At 44.3% G+C, this 24,935-nt stretch overlaps 1 protein-coding gene across 5 annotated transcripts in view; it reads right to left on the minus strand.

Annotated features, from left to right (window-relative positions):
* The window catches only part of LOC140200777 (serine/threonine-protein kinase 32A-like), a 329,027-nt gene that overhangs the window by 227,916 nt on the left and 76,176 nt on the right, over positions 1-24,935 (minus strand). For 4 of the 5 annotated variants that reach the window (XM_072264378.1, XM_072264377.1, XM_072264379.1 and 1 more), the window contains exon 2: positions 12,632-12,687. In XM_072264378.1, coding sequence (XP_072120479.1) covers positions 12,632-12,687 — 56 coding nt within the window. Of the gene's footprint in view, positions 1-10,477; positions 10,559-12,631; positions 12,688-24,935 lie in introns of those variants that run through there. The other variant, XM_072264381.1, reaches the window with a different exon arrangement.

Below are 24,935 nucleotides of genomic sequence, written 5' to 3' on the forward strand. Positions count from 1 at the left end.
GTCCTACTTGTCCGCATTAAAGTCCATTTGCCAATATTTACCTAATTTTTCTAGCTGGTTCAGAACCCTTTGGAAGCCATGATAGTCTTCCTTGCTGTCCACTACACCCACAATCTTGGTGTCTGCCTTGTTGGGGGGGGGGGACGGGGAGACAGGGGACATGCCTTATTCTGATTGTCGAATGTCACTTCCATTGTGCTTGGTTAGTTTAGAAACTGCAGCTGCTTTTTCCATTGGATAGCTGCCCAGTGTCCAGTTTCAAATATCCTGGGTATATAAAATGGCATATGGAAGGGGCTCACACAAGATGCTGGAGGAACTCAGCAGGCCAGGCAACATCTATGGAAAAGAGTACAGTCAACGTTTCAGGCTGAGACCTTTCATCAGGACTGGAGAAAAACAGATGAGAGGTCAGAGTGAGAAGATGGCGGGGGAGGGGAGGTAGTAGGTGAGAGGTGAAGCCTGGAGAGGTGGAGGAGTGAAGTAAAGAACTGGGAAGTCAATTGGTGAAGGAGATAAAGGGCTGAAGAAGAGGAAATCTTATAGGAGAGGACAGAAAGTCATGGAAGAAAGAGAAGGGGGAGGTGCACCGGAGGGAGGTGACAGGCAGGTAAAGTGGTATGGTGAGAGAGGCAGTGGGGAATGGTGAAAGTGGGGGGAGTTACCAGATGTTCAAGAAATCAATGTTCATGCCATTAGGTTGGAAGCTACCCAGATGGAATATAAAGTGTTGCTCCTCCAACCTGAGTATGACCACATCGCGGCAGTAGAGGAGACTATGGACTGACATGTCGCTCTCTTTGTTTAAGGGAATGATGCACATGACGATTAGGAAGGCATGTTCTGTCCACACTTTTAACTCAGTATGTTTGTTGAACGTGCATATGGTTGTTGAGTATTCACTTCTGTAGTGTCTGCAATTTGGGGAACATGAATGTTTGGTCAATTTTTTACTGTTTGTAAATAAATGATCAAATTACATATTCAAAGTCAGTGCATCTCCTGTCTTACTTGCCAGACCCGCGAACCTGATTCAACATTACAGTGCCATTCTCAAATTTGCTGATCCAGTTAACCATATTATCATCCAGATCATTGATATAGATGACAAACAATAACGATCCAGCACCAATCCCTGCAGCACTCCACTAGTCACAGGCCTCCAGTCAGAGAGGCAACCATCTACTACCACTTGCTGGCTTCTCCCACAAAGCCAGTATCTAATCAATTGTATCTCATCTTGAATGCTCAGTGACTGAACCTTCTTGACCAACCTCCCATGTGGGACCTTATCAAATGTATTCCTTGAAAACTCTCTAAGACTGGTTTGACATGACCTGCCACGCATGAAGCCATGTTGATTACCCTTAATCAGTCCGCGTCTATCTACACTCATATATCCCGTCCCTTAAATAGGACCAATTATATCCCTTGCCATCCATTTGCTTTTAACATATCTGTAGAATCTCTTGGGATTCTCCTTCACCTTGTCTGCTAAGGCAACTTCATGTCTTCTTTTAGCCTTCCTGATTTCTTTGTGTTCTCTTACATTTCTTATACTCCACAAGCACCTCATTTGTTCCTACCTGTCTATTCCTGCAATGCATCTCCAATTTTTTTATTAACCAGTGCTCAATATCTCTTGAAATTCAAGATTCCCTACACCTGTTATCTTTATCTTTTATCTGACAGGCACATACATGTTTTGGCCTCTCAAAATGTCACTTTTGAAAGCCTCCCACTTACCAAGTACACCTTTGCCAGAAAGCAACCTGTCCCAACCCACACTTGCCAGATCCTTTCTGATACCATCAAAGCTGGCTTTTCTGCAATTTAGAATTGCATCCTGCTGACCAGACCTAAGTTTTTTCATACTTACTTTGAAACTAATGGCGTTAAATCACTACTGATCCAACACAACACAAACACAAACCTGTCACCTGCCCCGTCTCATTGCACTAGGAAACATTCCTGTTAGGTTATTGGCCCCCTCCAGTTAAGGTGCAAACTGTCTCTTCTGCACAGGTCCCATCTTCCCTGGAAGAGAGCCCAATGATCCAAATATCTGAACATCTGGACCCGTAGGACACTGGCATGATGTCTTGCTCCGAGCACAGCAGATACAAAGTGGTGGATATCTTGGGACACAGATGGCCACCAAAATTGTCTCTTTATAAACTCCTGGGTCTGTTGAATTCCTGAATGTCCAGCCAGATGGCAGGAATGACCCCATTCCAACACTTCGGTATGCACAACAGCAGGAGAAAACAGCCAGTTGGGAGGTTCCCCACTCGTCCTGGGTCCAACTGTTTGATAGCACTTACCTCTGCCTCTATTCCCCAGATCTCCTGAGTATCAATACACGAGTGAGGAAGAATTGGCTCTGGATCGGCATTGTCCTCAGATCTGTTGAATTGCTTTTGTATTCTTGCTGCCAGGATGATAGGTGAGAATGAAATTGAACCCTGTGAAGAAGAAAGCCCACTGGGCATGTTGAGAGTGGAGTCTCATTGTATCCTGAATGTAGGAGAGGTTCTTGTGATCTGTCCAGACCAAGAAAGGATGCTCTGCCCCCTCCAGCCAGTGTCGCCATTCCTCCAGGGCCTCCTTGACAGCCAGAAGTTCCCAGTTCCCAACATTGTAATTCCTCTCAGCCAGAGTCAAGTGACAGGAAAGGGTGCAGCCGGCTATCCGCAGATGAGCGCTGAGAGAGGACAGCTCCAATGCTGACATCGGATGCATCCACCTCGACCATGAATGGCTGAGATGGGTCTGGGTGTTACAGCAGTGGGGCAGTGGTAAAATGTTGCTGTAACTCCGAAAAAGCTTGGTCAGCACTGTCTGTCCAATGCAGAGATCTTCTTGCTGAGTGTATTTATAGGAGCCACGAAAAAGCTAAAATTCCACATGAAGCGGCGATAAAAGTTCGTAAACCCCATTAAGCGCCATACCTGTTTGACTGTAGACGGTTTGGGCCACTCTGCAACTGCCTGAACTTTACTACGGTCCATTTGAACACTGGATGGGATATAGCCCAAAACGACACCTGGTCTTTATAGAATTCACATTTTTCAGGCCTGGTGTAAAGGTTATTTTCAAGAAAGCGTCTGAGTACTCTCCGGACATACTGGAAGTGCTCCTGATGAAAGCGGGAATAGGTAAGGATGTCATCTAAATACACAAACACAAACTGGTTCAACATGTCCCTGAGCACATCGTTAACCAAGGCCTGGAATACAGCAGGGTGTTGGCCAGACCAAAAGGCATCACAAGGTACTCATAGTGGCTAATAGAGGTGTTGAATGCTGTCTTCTACTTATCCCCTTCTCTTATGTGAATCAGATTGTAAGCATTGCACAGATCAATTTTGGAAAACATGGTTGCTCCTTGAAGATGTTGAAACACAGATGCCAGTAGGGAAGAGGGTAGCAGTTCTTCACATTGGTGTTATTCAGAGGCCAATAATCGATGCAGGGACGGAGCTTGCCATCTTTCTTGCTCACAAAAAAGAAGCTTGCTTGTCATAAAGGGGGGCGTTGATGGGTAGACCCAAATGCAAGACACAGACACTGAAGTACTAGGAACAGGACAGGACTAGAGTTAGGGACGTGACTGGATGCAGACGAGGAGCTGGGACAAGAACACAGACTTGGGCTAGGACATTGGTTACACAAGCAGGACCAGGACTAGGAACAGGGAACTAGGAGTGTGGGCTTGGAGTCCGAGCCAGATACTGGACAAGGACCCGAAACCTGGGTCTTGACTCCGGCTTGGACCCTGGATCTAGGCGAGGACATGACGTGGCTACACGACTGAACGTAGCTTGGGTTCCTCGAGGCGAGGACGTGACGAGGCTTGGGTTCCTTGAGGCAAGGACATGATGAGGCTTGGGTTCCTCGAGGCGAGGACATGACGAGGTTTGGGTTCCTCGAGGCGAGGACATGACGAGGCTTGGGTTCCTCGAGGTGAGGACATGACGAGGCTTGGGTTTGGACTCCGAGCCAGAGACTGGACAAGGACCCAGAACCTAGGTCTGTGTCAGGCAGGTTGGTGAGAATGAGGTCAAGCGTGTTTTTCCCTCTTGTTGGTTCCCTCACCACCTGCTGTAGTCCCAGTCTATGTCCAGTAGGACTTAACCAGATCGGTCTGTATTGGGACTACCGAGCCACTCTTGGTGATGGACATTGAAGTCCTCCACCCAGAGTACACTCTGTGCCCTTGCCTCCCTCAGTGCCTCCTCCAAGTGCTGCTCAGCATGGAGGAGTACTGATTCATCAGCAGACGGAGGACGGTATGTGGTAATCAGCAGAAGGTTTCCTTGCCCATGTTTAACCTGGTGCTGTAAGACTTCATGGGGTCCAGAGTCAATGATAAGAGTTTCCAGGGTAACTACCTCTCTGCTCTATACCACTGTGCCATCACCTCTGCTAGGCCTGTCCTGCCGGTGAGACAGTACATATCCAGGATTGGTGATGGTGGAGTCTGGAATGTTAACTGTAAGGTATGATTCTGTCAGTACAACTATGTCAGGCTATTGCTTGACTAGTCTGTGAGACAGCTCTCCCAACTATGGCACAAGTCTCTAGATGTTAGTAAGAAGGACTTTGCAGAATCGACAGGGCTGGTTTGCCATTGTCGTTTCCAATGCTAAGGTCGATGGCAGGTGATCCATCCAGGTTCATTCCTTATTTTCTTTTTAGCGGTCGGATGCCACAGAATGGCTTGCTAGGCCACTTGTTGTGGGTCTGGAGTCACATATAGGCCAGACCAGTACCAGTGGCAGTTCAGGCGAATCAACCAGATAGAAAGAGACTGCTTCATGATGGTAGCACAAGTTGGAGGGGTTGGTGGCCGGTGCCCAAACGTCGACTGTCCAAAGCCTTGACTTTGATCTTTCCCTTAATTCCTGAGTCAGAACTCCCCAACTCTGAGCTGGAGAGATATCCATGAGATTCCCAGCTGCACCGGAGTTGATAAACACCCTAAGTCCATGATCGGAGACCTCCACGACAAGGAAGATGTGAGCATTACAAAATTAGGAGAAGCTGACTGAAGAGAGAACCGACCCATCAGGATTACTCTCCCTGCTGACGGGTATTCTCCTTTACTGGTCACTCGGAACATGCCGCCTGGAAATATCCTGGATTGCCACAGGCAGGAACCTGTTCTTCTGCGCCACTCTCGTTCCGCCTGAGACAGGCACAAGTGCCCGACTTGCATAGGCTCCTCTGTGGACTGGGTGCTAGGTGGTGAGGGAGGGAGAGAGGGCGAGGAAAGACGGTGATCAGTAGGAAGCTTGAAACATTCTTTCCCTGCGCCACTCAGTTACCGGGTCGTCAACTCGAATAACCAGATTAATCAGGTCATCCAGACTATCCTGCTTGTCCTGGACAGCGATCTCATGCTGGACCCTTGCGTTCAGTCCATGCTGGAAGCCAGTGATGAGAGAGCTCATTCCAATCCGTCTCTACTACAAGCGTATGGAATTTGACTGCATAGGCTCTCGCATTCCTCTGCCTTGGCGCAGGCCCAAGAGTCAGTGGGCGGCTTCCTGACCCCATACTGGAAGGTCAAAAACCCTCCTTAACTCTGCCATGAAATGTCAGAACGACTTGGCTGCAGGGTATCCTTGCTCCCATAAAGTGCTGAACAGGCTGAGTGGAGGACCATCTAGAAGATTGGCCATGTACGCCAGTTTTCACACATCATCACCAAAACAACCAGGCTGGGCTTGGAATGTCAGCTCGCACCGGGTAATAAAATTCCTGCAACCATCGTGAACCACATAGTTCAACATGACAGACATACAACTCTAATTCATTCTTTCAGTAAATGGAGGCTTTCAATCTCATTGTTCAAATAATCCTTTTTACAGTACCGAATATCCAGGTATATAGCAATTAACGTTTTTTATATTACTAAATTATACCAGAATGTTGGAAAAGACTGAAATAAAACAGATCTCAAGAGCATCTACACATATGAAACCAGAGACTTCTATAAAGCAAATTCATAGGAAGAATGACCTGGTATGGAAACACCAATGTCTAGGAAAGGAAGGCTACACAAAGCGGTGGATACACGCCAGCCCATCACAGGCAAAACCCTCTCTGCCAATGAGTCTATTTACATGGAGCAGCATCAAAGACCCCCACCATCTAGCCAGGCCCTCTTCTCACTACTGTCATCAGGCAGGACGTATAGGAGTCCCATACCTCCAGATTCAGCAGCAGGTATTACCCTACAGCCATCAGGCTCATGAACCAGTATAGATAATTTCAACCACACTAGGCTAAACTGATTCTACGACCTACAGACTCAATTTCCAGGACTCGTTAAACCTCTTGTTCTCAGCATTTTTTAATAATTTGCACAGTTTGTCTTTGTTTGCAAATTGGTTGTTTGTCAATCTTTACCTGTTTGGGCATAGCTTTTTTGTGAAGTTCAATGGTATTTCATGTTTTCATGTGAATGCCTCGAGGCAATATAGGGTAATATGTATCTACTTTGATAAATTAACCTTGAACGTTGAACTTTGATTTGTTTTAAGTAATGGTCCTTACTACATTTTCTTAGAAAGTTCAATCAAAGTAAGTGAAATTGCATCTTAACAACTAGTAATGATTTTGTCCATTAATTTTACTTTCTCATCTCCAAATATTCACAGAACACAATACACAACTGTTATATTCAAATTCCATGACCAAGTCTCAAATATGATGACAGAATGGTAAGACTCTTGGCAGTGTGGAGGATCAGAGGGATCTTGGGGTCAGAGTCCATAGGACACACAAAGCTGCTGCGCAGGTTGACTCTGTGGTTAAGAAAGCATATGGTGCATTGGCCTTCATCAATCGTGGGATTGAGTTTAGGAGCCAAGAGGTAATGTTGCAGCTATATAGGACCCTGGTCAGACCCCACTTGGAGTACTGTGCTCAATTCCGGTCACCTCACTACAGGAAGGACGTGGAAACCATAGAAAGGGCACAGAGGAGATTTACAAGGATGTTGCCTGGATTGAGGAGTATGCCTTATGAGAATAGGTTGAGTGAATTTAGCCTTTCCTCCTTGGAGTGACGGAGGATGAGAGGTGACCTGATAGAGGTGTATAAGACGATGAGAGGCATTGGTCGTGTGCATAGTCAGAGGCTTTCTCCCAGGGCTGAAATGGCTATCACAAGAGGACACAGTTTTAAGGTGCTTGTAAATAGGTCCAGAGGAGATATCAGGGATAAGTTCTTTTACGCAGAGAGTGGTGAGTGTGTGGAATGGGCTGCCAGCGATGGTGGTGGAGGCAGATACGATAGCGTCTTTTAAGAGACTCCTAAACAGGTACAGTATATGGAGCTCAGAAAACTAGGGTGCTATGGGTAACCTTTGGTAATTTCTCAGGTAAGGATAGGTTCGGCACAGCTTTGTGGGCCAAAGAGCCTGTATTGTGCTGCAGGTTTTCTATGTTTCTATCTCAGCCATTTCATTGCCTCATATTTGTTTTTCTTGTTTAGACAGTTTAGACGTTTAAAGACTTTAAGGGATGATCAAATATCATTAATTTCTCAAATGCAATTCCATCTGTCACTCTTCATGCCCTAAATGACAGGAAAAGTGTATGTTACAAACACTCCCTTGGTGTGTTCGTTTTGGCAACCACATCTCCTCCACAGTCTCTATCATCGCAAGTGCACCACAAGGCTGTGTGCATAGCCCACTGCTCTACTCGCTTTTCATTTCTGACTGTGTGGCTAAGCACAGCTCCAATGCTATATTCAAGTTTGCTGACGACACCACTGTCGTAGACCAAATCAAAGGTGGTGATGAATCAGCATACAGGAGGGAGACTGAAAATCTGGCTGAGTGGTGTAACAGCAACAACCTCTTACTCAACATCAGCAAAACCAAGGAGCTGATGATTGACTTAAGGAGGAGAAACCAAAGGTCTTCATTGGAGTTTCAGAGGTGGTGAGGGTCAACAACTTTAAATTCTTTGGTGTTATCATTTCAGAGGACCTGTCCTGGGACAATTACTAAGAAATCACAGCAGTACTTCTGCTTCCTTGGGAGTTTGCGAAGATTCAGCATGACATCAAAATCTTTGACAAACTTCTATAATGGCGTAGTGGAGAGCATATTGACTTATTGCTTCATAGCCTGGTATGGAGACACCAATGCCCTTGAATGGAAAATCCTACAAAAAGTAGTGGATACGGTCCAGTCCATCACAAGTAAAGATCTCCCAACCATTGAGCATATCGACACAAAACGTTGTGGCAGAAAGTAGCATCCATCACCAGGACCCCCCTAATCCCAGGATATGCTCTCTTCGCACTGCTACCATCAGAAAGAAGTTACAAGAGCCACAGAACTCACACAACTAGGTTCAGGGATAGTTATTACATCAGGCTCCTGAACCAAAGGGGGTAACTTCACTCAACTTCACTTTATTGAAATGTTCCAACTTTCAAGGACTCTTCATCTCATGTTCTCTATATTTATTACATATTTATTTATTATTATTTCTCTTTTTGTATTGCACAGTTTGTGTCTTTTGCACATTGGTTGAATGCCCAAGTTGCTGCAGTCTTTCATTGATTCTATTATGGTTATTATTCTATTATGGATTTATTGAGTATGCCCACAAGAAAATGAATCTCAGAGTTGTATATGCTGACATATATGTTCCTTGAAAATAAATTTACTTTGAACATTTTGAACATTGATATAATACTCTCGAGGAGAAGATGGCAGTATGCCGCGCGTGCGCAGCTCTCCGGTGAAAAATGATGTCGTATCTGTTAAATAGGGGCCGTGGACAATTTCTGATTTGATGGAGAATGGACGTGAAAGCACAGAGGAACATCTGGAGAAATTTCTGAAATGCCCGTCTGCTGATGTCATTACCGTGTGGTCGGGAATCTTTCGGGGGGTAGGCCTCAAAATCCCCGGCCTTGCCTGCTTTTGGCGACCAAGAAAGAGGTCGAATCGCTCGGACAGAGATGGCGCTCAGTACCCGGTGTCGGAGAGCTGATCAGAGCTTGAAGTTTTCGGATGACTCAGAGTCGGATTGTGGTCGGCATGGCAGGGAGAGTTTTTCTTCCCTCTCCTGACTGCGTGAGATGTGGGACATTTGAAAAACTTTGAACTTTACTGTGCTCACGGACTTTCTTCATCAAGTTATGGTATTGTGCACTGTTGTAACTATATGTATAATTATGTGGTTTTGTCAGTTTTTTCAGTCTTGGTTTGTCCTGTGTTTTGTGATATCACACCGGAAGAAATAATGTATCATTTCTTAATGCATGCATTACAAAATTACAATAAAAGGGGACTACGTGTCTTCATAATCTAAAATACTACAACACTAATTCTTCAATTAGTCAAGGTGGAAGGTCTTAAGGAATGTTTTGAAAGGGAAAGAGGAAGTGTATTGAGAAATTCTACCAAGTTAGGGCATGGAATAACATTAAGTGGTGGGGCAATGCTTGTTTGTCATTGCATGTGCAAAACTACATAGCTCATGGAGGCCCATGAACATCATAGGTGTTTGACAATGAGTACTAAGCCTGACCATACTGAGGTCGCTTCCTCCTGCTGATTCACCTGCCCTTCCTGTCCAGGTCTGTCAATCCCCAGTCATCTACCTGACTAACCCCTTCACCAATCACCTCCGTTGAGCATGTTGGGACTTTTTCACTGGAGCATAGAATTAGTGGTGAGCTATGGGGGTGTATACAACAACGAGAGACACAGATGGGGCTCAATGTGCACAGTCTTTTTCCCAGGGTTAGGGAACCAAGAACTAGAAGACATAGATCTAAAGTGAGATGGGAAAGATTTGATTGGAAAATGCAGGGCAATTTTTTTCAGTCAGGTGGTGGTCAGTGTAATGAAGTGAGCTGCTAGAGGAGATAGTTGAGGCAGGCACATTGACAACAATTTAAAAGCACTTGGCCAGGAACATGGATAGGAAAGGTTTAGAGAGATATAGGCCATACATATGCAAATGGGACTAGCTTCGATGGAAATTGTGGTTGGCATGGGCAATTGAGCAGAAGAGCCTGCTTCCATGGGGTACGACTCTCTGACTCTATACCCAAACACTACGTGGAGGACAATAATTCCTCATGTGTATATTCTGTTATCAAACCTATCTTTTGCATCGGTCTTTACTGTGGAAGGTACTAGCAGCCTGCCAGATATTTGAGGGTGTCAGGGGCAGAAGTGAGTGTCATTGCTATTATTAAGGAGAAGGTTATTGGGAAGCTGAAAAGTCTGAAGGTAGATAAGTCACCTGGACCAGAGGGACTGCACTCCATAGTTCTATAAAAGGTGGCTGAAGAGATTGTAGGGGCATTAGTAATAACCTTTCAAGAATCACAAGATTCTGGAACGGTTTTGAAGCACTGGAAAATCGCAAATGTCACTGCACTGTTCAACAAGGGAGGGAGACAAAAGACAAAAATAGACCAGTTAGCCCGACCTCAGCGGTTGGGAAATGTTGGAGTCCATTCTTAAGGATGAGGTTTCGGGATACTTGAGAAAATCTTGCTGTACTTGGATTTTCTGAAGGCCTTTCACAAGATGGCATACGTGATGCTGCTTAAAAAGATAAAAGCCCATGATATTATAAGAAAGATACCAGCATGAATAAAAGATTGGCTGATTGGTGGGAAACAAAGAGTGGGGATATCTATTCTGGTTGGCTGCTGGTGATAAGTGGTGTTCCGCAGGGGTCAGTATTGGGGCCGCTTCTTTTCATGTTATATGTCAACATTTAGGATGATGGAATTGATGGTTTTGTAACCAAGTTTGCAAACAATACCTAGATAGGTGGAAGGTCATGTAGTGTTGAAGAAGCTGGGAGTCTGCAAAAGGACTTGGGCAAAGAAATGGCAGATGGAATATAGTGTAGGGAAGTGTATGATCATGCACTTTGATAGAAGCAATAAAGGCATTATCTATTTTCTAAATGGGGAAAAAATACAAAAATCAGAGGTGTAAAGGGACTTAGAAGTCATTATGCAGGATTCGCTGGTTAACTTACAAGTTGAGTCAGTGGTAAGGAAGGAAAATGCAATGTTAGCATTCATTTCAAGAAGACTAGAATATTAGAGCAAGAACGTACTGCTGAGATTTTATAAGGCATCGGTTAGACACACCTGAGCAGTTTTGAGCCTCTTATCTAAGAAATGATGTGCTGGCATTGGAAAGAGTCCAGAGGAGGTTCGCAAGAATTATCCTGGGAATGAAATGGTTAATATATGAGGAGCGTTTGCTGGCTTGAGGCTTGTACTCACTGAAGGTTAGAAGAATGAGGGGGGATCTCATTGAAACCTATCAAGCATTGAATGGCTTAGACAGAGTGGATGTGGTGAGGATGTTTCCTATAGTGGGTGAGTCTAGCACCAGAGGGAACAGCCCCAGAATAGAAACATAGAAACATAGAAAACATACAGCACATGCCTGCACCTTCCAATATATCTGATCTGGGACTACCCTGTGATTTTGAATTGACTCCTGTTTTGACAACTGCTAGGTCTGCATCTTAGTTCATTTCCAGGCACTGCTCTCTTCCCTCAAATTCTAGTTTGCACTTTTTTGAGATTAATCTGAGGGTCATAGACCTTCAACATAGCCATGCAGTTATGCAGTGTTCTCAATGACATCATTTTACAATATTCATTTTATTTTTGTAAGTCACACCTCATTTCACAGCCCTTCTTCAAACATCAATTTGCTCCGAGGTGCAGAGAATAATACCAAGGCATAGGCATGTCTTAATAAAAAGCCTCACTGCATTAGCATGCATTGATTATGATAGACAGGAAGGGTGCTGTCCTCCAAATCAGGATTTGGGGAAGAAAATTAAGTGCAAAGAGCAATTCCTGGAGAATTATTAAAAAGCTTATTGTCTTCTGTTACCTCTTGACATTTGGGGGCATCCTTTGGCAAGTTGGGCTTGATGATCTTAATAGGTTACGGTATATCTATTCCATGACACGAGTTTCCCTTTCTCACAAGCATGCACATAAATACCCACATTACATTTATGAAATATCAGTGCTTCACAAAATAGCATTTAAAGAGTAAGTGAATATCCATTTAGCTACCTTGACGTTTTTATCATGGCATTTTAGTCGGCAAAGTAGAACCTAATTAAATGTCAGTTTACCACATCAAAGTGACCTGGTGTGATATGGCTTGAAGTTAACTTTCTGTTCTGATTCATAATCAGTCCACCCTGTAAATGTTAGCGTTCCAATGGAATAAAGATTGAGTCACTAATTTATTTGCTGACTTTCCCAACACACTTCGTTGAAAATTCAATCACAGTCAATAGAGGTGATGCAACATCAAGAACATAAAAATATAAGAAATAGCAGCTGCCTATTCAGGCAGTCAAGTGTGCTCTGCCATTCAATGAGATCAGGGCTAAACCTAAACCTGCACCTCGTCTTTTATTTTCACACCCGGTTCCCAGATCAGTTCTCTTAAGAGTGCAAAAGTCTAGCAATCTCAAAATACTCGATTCCAGATTTTTCACAGCTCTCTGGTCTTGTTGAAAGAGACAGAAGGATAATTCTGTAGGTATCAGCATTGTACTATCAAGGTGCAAAGTCGCAGAATCCCTTACCTTTCCAAAGCTGCCCTTGCCAATTGCTCTTAAGATCTGGAAGTGGTCAAAGTTCACTGTAAGGAATGAAAGGTGAGTCAGTTCACAATATATTTCTGCTATCACCACTCTGAGCCACTGTCATCATGAATATAAAAATTTATTTTTGGCAATGATGATCTTGCCAATCACTCTTGATGAGGCAGAGACATGCAATTTGTTTTGCAGGACTGGTTATTTCTTACACATTTGTAAATACAGAATGGGTCAAGTAGTTATTTTAAAGATTATATATCTTCCAAGTGTGTGTGTGTGTGTGTGTGTGTCTGTGTCTAGTGCTTTTAATTTCCCTTTGTATTCCACTTCTTACTACTATATAGTTCCGTAATAACAAAAACTGAAGGATGTTGTAACAGTTAAACACAACTCTTCCTTTGAGAAATTGGAAACTAGTAGATTGTACCTAACTGACAAGGAAATGTTTAAGTGTGTGAGGTGGTTTGAACCCTGAACTTGTTCTCAAACCTAGTTCTACATAACCTATGAGTAGTTCACGTCAAAAACGGCTGAAGAACTCAGGGGTCATCTGTGGAGGTCAAGTGATGGTCAACGTTCAGATCTTGACCCAAAACATTGACTGGTTAACATTTGACTAGATGGCTGCTATCAATTGACTAGGCTTTAACATGAAGCTTGCACTCATTGTCCAGGTATAAGAGGCGAGGAAAACATCCATTAAACAATTACTAGGCATGTGTACCAGATAGTAGAACTTCATAAATTATTGTTGGAACCATGAGCAAAGAAGAAACTGATCTTCCTATCCACACGATTCAGTAAAACGAAAAATAAAAGAAAATGTAAAATAAAAAACAAAATACTTCTCAGTGAAATAATGGTTCAATAATTCAGCAAAATGACATACAGAATTCCAGTCTCTTCAGCCAACTTTAACAAGGATAGCATCTGTAGCCCCCTGGTAAGCCTCAGGCTCACTCAACTCGCTTTCGTCTAGGGGGAGCAGCCTTCGGCCCCGCCAAACTGGTTAATCAAGTTTGTGTGGATACTGTGTTATGTACCCCACCCCGCCAAATAACAGACAATACACCATGTGCGATTAAATGATTACACTTTATAGATCTTGCTGGAACTATGTAATTAATAGAGATAAAATATAAAAGGAAAATAAAAGGCGCCAAATTTATCAAAGTTCAACCACTTTGTGCACAACAGTTGGAACTCAATTAACGGAGTCTTCTTGCCACCATCCGATCCCCTCTGACCCCCCGACCACGGTGGTCGACCAGACGCTCCACACGAGTCTGTCTTCGTCTCCTCTCCTCGCCGAAGACCCTGGTCCTCGGACTCCCGCTCAGGGTCGGTCCCGCCGCCCAGGGTCATAGCATCGCGTTTCCTCTCTTTGTTCCCGTCGTGCCTTCTGTGCCAAAGCCCACGAAAACAATAGCTTACAGACACACAAGAAAGAATAACATCTATCCCGATTGGTTTGTTCCCTCTCTTATCAATAATATAACCCAAACAAGTGGAGAGAGAGAGAGAACTCCTTACATCACAGTTATTATTACAGAAAAGCCATTTTAATTATAACATAACAAAGAAGCCATTTTGTTAGCCTTCGCAGTAACATAAAAGAAGAAACCCCTTACAAGGATAGCATCAGTATATTATGCAATATTTTATCATGTGGGAAGGAGGTTGTTCAACACATCGTGTCAATGCTGATTCTCAGAGAAATCCCATCAGTCCCTTTCTTCTATTTATTTCCCTCTAACCTATTCATTCCCACTTGCCCATGTAGATGTGGTACCTTTCATATCCTAGTGTAGGAGATGAGAATGAAATTGGAATTAGTGTAAAAACTTTCTGATGTTTGGCACAGACACGGGGCTTATGCTCACTTCTATAATTCTCACAGGTTCTTTTCCACTTCAAGAATGATTTACATAGCTGAATAACAAACCACCCACCGCATCTTTGGAATGAGGAAGATCACATGCAAGCTCCACATAGTTAGTACAAAGGTCAGGAGTGAGCCTTGGTCCCTAGATCTGTTGCAGAATTAGCATTAATTGATGTGCCACTCAACATTTACCTGCATTGTCCCTGTAATATCAGAATCAGGTTAATCATCACGGATATAACCATATAATCATGTCATGAAATTTGTTAACTCAGCAGCAACTCAATGCAATACATAATATCGAAGGAAAAACTGATAATACATAAATAAATCAGTCAATCAGTTACAGTATATGTATATTGAATAGATTAAAAATCGTGCAAGAACAGAAATAATATATATTTAAAAAGTGAGGTTGTGTTCACAGGTTCAATGTCCATTTAGGAATCGAATGGCAGAGGGGAAGAAGCTGTTCCTGAATCGCTGAGAGTGTGCCTTCAGGCTTCTGTCCCTCCTACCTGACGGTAACAGCGAGAAAAGAGTATGCCCTGGGTGCTGGATGTCCTTAATAATGGATGCTGTCTTTCTGAGACACCACTCCCTATAGATATCCTGGGTACTTTGTAGGCTAGTACCCAAGATGGAGCCGACTAAACTTACAACCCTCTATGGCTTCTTTCAGTCCTGTGCAGACAGTGATGCAGCCTGTCAGAATGCTCTTTCCTTTTTCTCATCTTCCTGTTGAAGTATATCTTGTGGACTAGAGGTGTCGGATACAGCAGGGCTTCAGGGGCATTGTTGATATATTCTGAAATGTATCATGGTAATTCCAGCCACTTCGGACTCAATGAGTTAACATATATCACAATATGTTCACGCATGATGCCTGTGAATATGACACTGCCTACAATATAATTCATTATCTACTTTTCTCTTTCTAGCTGCTAATTTTCTCTCTTTTCCTATCCCTGTCTTATCTAGTATAATTTACATTTATCCCAGCTCTGCTGTAAAGACTTCTACATTTCCCTTTTACTCACTATTCAGGAAACAAAGAAAGATCTTTTACACAGAATATCATTCTGTGCCAAAATCTTACGTGGTCTGAACTAGCAAGCTCAGCTGTTAATACGACACCTACTGCTCAATTAACAAGACAGCAGGATCATCACCTGTGAGATGCTTTTCTCTCAATATCTTCACATAGAGAATGATAAGTATATGGAAGGAGCTGCCAGAGGAAGCTGTAGAGACAGATCTTTGAAGAAATCTCTGCTCAGTTATCATCAGCATATATCCTGCAGCATCAGGGGCCACAACACACTTGACCACTGCTATACTACTATGAGGAATGCCTACCATTCCATGCCCAGACTGCATTTCAGGAAATCTGATCACTTGGCAGTCCTTCTACCTGTATACAGGCGTCTTGGGGACTGTGTCAGTATTTACAGGAAGTCCCAGGCAGTGTCAGTATTTACAGGTTGTCCCAGGCAGTGTCAGTATTTACAGGAAGTCCCAGGTCTCTGAGGCTGATGTGGGAGCATCCTTGAGGACAGTGAAGCTACGGAAAGTATCCATCCCAGATGGTGTACATGGCCAAGTACTAGATCACCAGGTACCGGTGCTGATCAACTGATTAGAGTGATCACTGGTATCTTTAACCTCTTGCTTCAGCAGTATTAGGCATCCACCAGCTTCAAGCAGGCTTCAATTATACTGGTGCCTAAGAAGAACACGGTAACCTGCCTCAATGAATTTCTTTTTAAATCTACAGCACATAACAGGCCCTTCGACCCACAATGTTGTGCCAACCATATCACCTACTCGAGAAACTGCCTACTATTTCCCTACTGCATAGCCCTCTATCTTTCTAGGCTCCATATACCTATCTAAGAGTCTCCTAAAAGACCCTATTGTATCCGCCTCTACCATGGTCACTGGCAGTGAGTTCCACACACCCACCACTCTCTGTGTGAAAAACTTACCCCTGACATTCCCCTTGTAACTAGTTCCAAACACCTTAAAGCTATGTCCCTTCGTGTTAGCAATTTCAGCCCTGGGAAAAAGCCTCTGACTATCCACACGATCAATGCCTCTCATCATCTTACACAACTGTATCAAGTCACCTCTCATCTTCTGTTGCTCCAAGGAGAAAAGGCCAGGTTCCCTCAACCTGTTCTCATAAGGCATGTTCTCCAATCCAGGCAACATCCTTGTAAATCTCCTCTGCACTCTCTCTATAGAATCCACATCCTTCCTGTAGTGAGGTGACCAGAACTGAACACAGTACTCCAAATAGGGTCTAACTCAGGGGTCCCCAACCTTTTTTTGCACCGCAGACCGGTTTGATATTGACAATATTCTTGTGGACCAGCCGACCGGTGGGGGGTGGTGGTGTTAATCACGACCGGAATATAGGTGACAAGTCAGCTAAGTCATTTATAAGTGGCTAATACACTCAATTTCATTTCTAAAAGGGTTTATCTAACGAATTTAATATTAAACACACAGTGCATATTTTCCCCGTATGAACAAATAAATTCATTGCAACACACCAATATCAGTGAATCAGTGGGAGCCCTGGGCTTGTTTGCCTGCAACAAGACGGTCCCATCGAGGGGTGATGGGAGACAGCGATACTCAAAGGGGGTTCCTTGTGTCCAGTCTATTCCGCAATTTAGTTTCCGTTGCATTCATTGCAGAAAACCCCGCTTCGCAGAGATATGTTGGAAATGGAAGCAACGTTTTCAGTGCTTTCATGGCTATCTCAGGATATTCAGCCTTGATTTTGATCTGAAACGATGGCAGAGATGTTATGTCAAACATACTTTTCAGTCCACCGTCATTTGCAAGCCCGAGGAGTTGATTTTCTTCCCGCACTGACATGAATGATGCGTGGGTCATGACCTTGTGTGCATAATCACCTCACATGCGTTCAAGTTCCAACAGTGGACGTGACAGGGAATGAGGAAAGGTGCAGCTGACTCATATCATTTCATATCGCCAAATCATATTGTTTCCTGGCGGCCCAGTAGCACATGCTTTGCGGCCCGGTGGTTGGGGACCGCTGGTCTAACTAAGGTCTTGCATAGCTTTAAAATTACTTCACGGCTCTTGAACTCAATCCCATGGTTGATGAATGCCATCACACCATACGCCTTCTTAAAAGCACTGTCAACCTGTGCAGCAGCTTTGAATGTCCTATGGACATGGACCCCAAGATCTTACTGATCCTCCACATTACCAAGAACCTTACCATTAACATTATATTTTGTCTTCAAGTTTGACCTACCGAAATGTACTACTTCACACTTATCCGGGTTGAAGTCTATCTGCCACTTCTCAGCCCAGCTCTGCACCCTACTGATGTCCCGCTGTAATCTCGGACAACTCTCCAGACTACCCACAACACCCCCAACATCAGCAACTTACTAACCCACCTTTCTACTTCCTCATCCAGGTCATTTTTAAAAATCACAAAGAGGAGGGGTCCCAAAACAGATCCCTGTGGAACACCAGTAGTCTCTGACCTACATGCAGAATCCAAACTATCTACAATCACCCTTTGCCTTCTGTGGGCAAGCCAATTCTGGATCCCCAAAGCAAGGTCTCCTTGGATCCCATGCCTCATTACTTTCTGAATGAGACTTCTATAGAGAATCTTATCAAACGCCTTACTGAAATCCATATACACTACCTTCATCAATGTGTTTTGTTACATCCTCAAAGAATTCAATCAAGCTCGTAAGGCATGACCTGCCCTTGACAAAGCCATGCTGACTATCCCTAATCGGATTTTGTCTCTCCAAATACTCATGAATCCTGCCTCTCAGGATCTTCTCCAACAACTTGCCCACCACTGAAGTAAGAGTCACTGGTCTATAATTTCCTGGGTCATCTCTATTCCCTTTCTTGAACAAGGGAACATTGGCAACCTTCCAATCCTCTGGAACTTCCTCCATCCTTATTGATTATGCAAAGATCATCGCCAGAGGCTCATCAATCTCCTCCCTCATTTCCCACAGTAGCCCGGGGTACATCTCATCCAGTCCCGGTGGCTTACCTAACTTAATACCTTTCAACAGCTCCAGCACATCCTCCTTCTTAATGTCTATACACTGAAGCGTTTCGGTCCACTGTAAGTCATCCCCACAATTGCCAAGGTCCTTTTCACTGGTGAATACTGAAGCAAGATATTCATTAAGAACCTCTGCTGCCTCCTTCGACTCCATGCTATGTTTCCACTATCGCACCTGATTGGCCCTATTCTCACATGGCTCATCCTCTTGTTCTTCCTGTACTTGTAGAATGCCTTGGGGTTTTCCTTAATCCTGCTCGCCAAGGCCCCTTCTGACTCTCCTAATTCCATTCTTAAGCTCCTTCCTGGCAACCTTGTAATTTTCTAAAGCTCTAACAGTACCTAGTTCCTTGAACCTTTTGTAAGCTTTCCTTTTCTTCCTAACTAGATTTTCTGTATCCTTTGTACATCATGGTTCTTTAACCCTACCATCCTTTCCCTGTCTCAATGGAACATACCTATGCAGAATGTTCCCTGAACATTTGTCACATCTCTGATGTGCATTTCCCTGAGAACATCTGCTCCCAATTTATGTTCCCCAGTTCCTGCGCAATAGCATCATATTCCCCCCACTCCAATTAAATGTTTTCCCAAATTGTCTGCTCCTATCCCTCTCCAGTGCTATGATAAAGGAGTTGTGATCACTATCTCCAAAATGGTCTCCCACTGAGAGATCTGACAGCTGACCAGATTCATTTCCCAATACCAAATCAAGTACAGCCTCTCCTCTGGTTGACTTATCTACATATTACATCAAGAAACCTTCCTGAACACACCTAACAAACTCCACCCCAAGTAAAACCCTTGCTCTAAGGAGATGCCAGTCAATATTAGGAAAGTTTAAATCACCCATCACAACAACCCTATTATTATTGCACCATTCCAGAATCTGCCTCCCTATCTGTCTCTGTTACTAATGGGGTGTCTATAAAAAACACCCAGTAGAGTTATTGCTCCCTTCCTGTTTCTGACTTCTACCCACAATGACTCAGTAGACAATCCCTCCATGACCTCCTCCTTTTCTGCATCTGTGATACTATCTCTGGTAAGTAATGCCATGTCCCAGCTCTTTATCTCCCTTCCTGTCCTTTTTGAAACATCTAAAGCCTGGCACACTCAGCAGCCATTCATACTCCTGAGCCATCCAAGTCTCTGTGATGGCCACAACATCAGAGTTCCACATATTGATCCACGCTCTAAGTTCATCTGCCTTGTTTATGATGCTCCTTGCATTAAAATAGACGCATGTCAAACCATCTGGCTGAGTGCATCTTTGCACTATCATCTGCCTATCCTTCCTCACAACCTCCTTACAAGCTGTCCCTACTTGTGTGCCAACTGCCCCATCCTCTGCCTCTTCACTTCCGTTCCCAGCCCCATGCAAATTTAGTTTAAGCCCTCCCCAATAGCATTAGCAAACCTCCCTCCCAAGATATTGGTTCCTCTCCAATACAGGTGCAACCTGTCCCACTTGTACAGGTCACCCATTTCCCAATGATCCAAGAACTTGAAACCCTGGCCCCTGTACCATCTCCTCCACTATCTGCGCTACCTCCCTGTTTTGATCTTTCCTTGCTCGTGGCACTGGGAGTAGTCCGGAGATTACCATCTTGGAGGTCCTGTTCTTCAGCCTCCTTCCTAACTCCCTAAACTTACTGTGCAGGATCTCTACCCCTCTCCTGCCTATGTCATTGGTACCAACATGTACAACGACCTCTGGCTGCTCACCCTCCATTTCAAGAATATTCTGCAATTGCTCAACGACATCCTGGACCCTAGCACCTGGGAGGCCAGACATTATCCTGGTGTCTCTTTTGCTGCCGCAGAGTCTCCTATCTGCCCCCCCTAACTATCGAGTCCCCTATGACTATTGCTCTGCCTGACTTCACCCTACCCTTTTGAGGCTCAGAACCAACCACAGTGCTATTGGTCTAGCTGCTACTGCCTTGGCCAGATAGGTCATCCCCCTCAGCAATATCCAGCAGTACCTGTTGTTGAGGGGAACGGCCATGGGGGACGCTGCACTGACTTCTTTCTGCCTTTACCTCTCCCGGTGTTCACCTATCTACTTCCTGAATTCTGCACTCTAGGGGTAACTACCTGTTTAAAAGTCGTATCTATCAAATGCTCTGCCTCCAGGGTTATCCTAAGCTCATCCAACTCCAGCTCCAGCTCCTTAATACAGTGTTTCATGAGCTGGAGTTGGCTGCACTTCCTGCAGGTGTAGTCATCAGGGAGACTATCAGGTTCTATGAATTCCCACATCCTACAGGAGGAGTATTCCACTGCCATATCTGCCATCCTGACTGCACTGTACAATGGACAACCAAGACCATATCTTCTAGCCTGTTTCTTTGGCCTCAGCCTCTTCTTGTCGAAGCCTCTTGAGTCAAAGCCTAACACTCCCACTCTCACCACTGGCCCACTCCCAACAACATCTATCCTGCTTGTCCCTTCTGTACTTTTATACACTTCACAGTGCTCTGTTCCCACCTCTGGAATATCCGAATGCCTGCGAGCTCTCCTTTTATACAATCTTCGCCAGCCTGCGAGTAAGCTCCTCGAAGTGCTCTGTTTCTGCCGCTGATTGGGCCTCCAGGATCCATCAGTGCATCCATACACTGTGATAAAGTGCATTGAGAGAATGGTGATGAAACATATCGACTACTGACAGAGAAGTGACTGGGATCCACTCAGATTGTTTTATCAGCACAACAGGTCCACAGCAGATGCTTTTTACTCAATCCTGGAGCATCTAGACAGCAAAGGTGCATATACCAGGATGTTTGTTATCGACTACAGCACTATCAACACTATCATCTCATCAACTTAACCAGAAAGCTTCAAGACCTTGTCCTTAATACTTCCTTGTGCAATTGGATCCTTGATTTCCTCACCTACAGACCCCAGTCATTGGCAAAAACATCTCCTCCACAATCTCCATCACCACAAGTGCACCACAAAACTATGTACTTAATCCCTGCTTTACTCTCTCTATACTTATGAATATGAGACTAAGCACAGCTCCAATGCTATATTTAAGTTTGTTGAAAACATATACGTAAAGCTAGGATGCCTAAGGCTTTTACACAGGAAAATGCAATTTATGTATTGCATTGTACTACTGCCACAAAAAAAACAAATTTCATGATATATGTGAGAGATGATAAACCTGATTCTGATATGGATTTTTATTGTGGACTAAGAGTGGGATGAGGGTAGTGAGAGGGAAATCACGGTTGGGAAAAGGGGAAGGGAGAGGGGACGGAGCAGGAAGCACCAGAGAGACATTCTGTAATGATTAATAAACTAATTATTTGCAATCAAATGACCTCGCCTGGGGTCTCAGGGCTGGGTGTTGGCACCTGCAGCATCCAACACCACTAGTATTCCTTCTCTGCCACCTGTCCCACGGCACTCCACCCTCATCATCATTTGCTCCTGCCAAATTTACAAACTCGCTCTCTGCTCCACATTGACAAATACAGAGCTGTGCAAAAGACTTAGGCACCCTAACTATATATATGTGCTTAAGACTTTTGCACAGTACTGTAAGAGGCAGATTGAAAATCTCTGAGTGGTGCCGCAACAACAACCCTTCACTCAATGTCAGCAAGACCAAGGAACTGATTATTGACTTCAGGGGGAAGTCCATGAGCCAGTTCTTATTGGGGATCAGAGGTGGCAAGGGTCAACAACTTTAAATTCCTGGTGTTATCATTTCAGAGGATCTGTCCTGGGCCCAGCATGTAAGTGCAATTATGAAGAAAGCACAGCAGTGCCTCTACTTTATTAGAAGTTTGCAAAGATGCAACATGACATCTAAAACTTCAAAAAGTTCAAAGGTTCAAAGGCTCATTTGTTACCAAAGTATGTATGCAATATACAACTCTGAGATTTGTCTCCTCCGGATAGCCATGAAACAAAGAAATCTATGGAGCCATTCAAAGAAAAAAAATCAACTATCCTCCGCACAAAACAAAAACAAATTGCAAAATGGCAACAAGAACGTTGACACCACCCCCATGCAGAAAAACAAATCATACAAATGGTGAGAATGTCAAACTCCAAGCCCCAACATCCCTCCCATACAAAAAAATCTAACAAATCATGCCAAACGGTAACAAGAATGAATGGGCGAAAACACACAATATAAAAAACATCAAACTTCTCCTACCGCCCCACTGGTCCCTGCACCCAGCACAAAATTCTCCAAAACTTCTGCCATCTCCAACAGGATCCCACCACCAAGCACATCTTTCCACCCCCCCCCCCCACCTCACTTTCTGCTTTCTGCAGAGATCCTTTCCTTCACAAATCCCTTATCCATTTGTCCCTTCCCACTGATCGCCCTCCTGGCACTCATTCTTGCAAGTGGAACAAGTGCTACACCTGGCCTTATACCTCCATCCTCACTACCATTCAGGGCCCCAAATTGTCCATCCAGCTGAGGAGACACTTCCCCTGTGATTCTGCTAGGATCATCTACTGTATCTGGTGCTCCTGGTGTGGCCTCCTGTATATCGGTGAGACCCGACATAGAAACATAGAAACATAGAAAATAGGTGCAGGAGTAGGCCATTCGGCCCTTCGAGCCTGCACAGCCATTTATTATGATCATGGCTGATCATCCAACTCAGAACACCGCCCCAGCCTTCCCTCCATACCCCCTGACCCCCGTAGCCACAAGGGCCATATCTAACTCCCTCTTAAATATAGCCAATGAACTGGCCTCAACTGTTTCCTGTGGCAGAGAATTCCACAGATTCACCACTCTCTGTGTGAAGAAGTTTTTCCTAATCTCAGTCCTAAAAGGCTTCCCCTCTATCCTCAAACTGTGACCCCTCGTTCTGGACTTCCCCAACATCGGGAACAATCTTCCTGCATCTAGCCTGTCCAATCCCCTTAGGATCTTATACGTTTCAATCAGATTCCCCCTCAATCTTCTAAATTCCAACGAGTACAAGCCCAGTTCATCCAGTCTTTCTTCATATGAAAGTCCTGCCATCCCAGGAATCAATCTGGTGAACCTTCTCTGTACTCCCTCTATGGCAAGGATGTCTTTCCTCAGATTAGGGGACCAAAACTACATACAATACTCCAGGTGTGGTCTCACCAAGGCCTTGTACAACTGCAGTAGTACCTCCCTGCTCCTGTACTCAAATCCTCTCGCTATAAATGCCAGCATACCATTCGCCTTTTTCACCGCCTGCTGTACCTGCATGCCCACTTTCAATGACTGGTGTATAATGACACCCAGGTCACGTTGCACCTCCCCTTTTCCTAATCAGCCACCATTCAGATAATAATCTGTTTTCCTATTTTTGCCACCAAAGTGGATAACTTCACATTTATCCACATTAAATTGCATCTGCCATGAATTTGCCCACTCACCCAACCTATCCAAGTCACCCTGCATCCTCTTAGCATCCTCCTCACAGCTAACACTGCCGCCCAGCTTCGTGTCATCCACAAACTTGGAGATGCTGCATTTAATTCCCTCATCCAAGTTATTAATATATATTGTAAACAACTGGGGTCCCAGCACTGAGCCTTGCGGTACCCCACTAGTCACCGCCTGCCATTCTGAAAAGGTCCCGTTTATTCCCACTCTTTGCTTCCTGTCTGCTAACCAACTCTCCACCCACACCAATACCTTACCCCCAATACCGTGGACATAGATTGGAAGACCCAATATAGATTGAAAGACTGCTTCACTGAGCACCTACGCTCTGTCCGCCAGAAGCAGGATCTCCCAGTGGCCACCATTTTAATTCCACTTCCCATTCCCATTCCAATATGTCTACACATGGCCTCCTCTGCAGTCACAATGAAGCCACACTCAGGCTGGAGGAACAACACCTTATATTCTATTTGAGTAGACTCCAACCTGATGACATGAACACTGACTTCATTAAAATCCATGTGGATGAGTGTGTGACTATGAGAACTTACAGTGCATACCCAAATCAAAAGCCCTGGATGAACCAGGAGGTCCATAGTCTGCCAAGGACTAAATCGGTGCCAATTAAATCTGGCGACCCAGGTCTGTAGAAGAAAACCAGGTATGACCTGTGGAGGGCTATTTCAAGAGCTAAGAAACAATTCCAAGGGAGTTGTACCTATCCAAACTTCTTTTAAACATTAAAATTAAGAACCCATGCACCACCTGCGCTGGCAGCTCATTCCACACTCTCGTGACTTTCTAAGTGAAGACGCTTCCCCTCATGGTCTCCTTAAACTTTTCAGCTTTCACCTTTAACCCATGACCTCTAGTTGTAGTCCCACTTAGTGGAAAAAGCCTGCTTGCATTTGCCCTATTT

This window comes from Mobula birostris, chromosome 7, assembly GCF_030028105.1.
Source record: "Mobula birostris isolate sMobBir1 chromosome 7, sMobBir1.hap1, whole genome shotgun sequence".
In the NCBI taxonomy this organism is placed as follows: Eukaryota; Metazoa; Chordata; class Chondrichthyes; order Myliobatiformes; family Myliobatidae; genus Mobula; species Mobula birostris.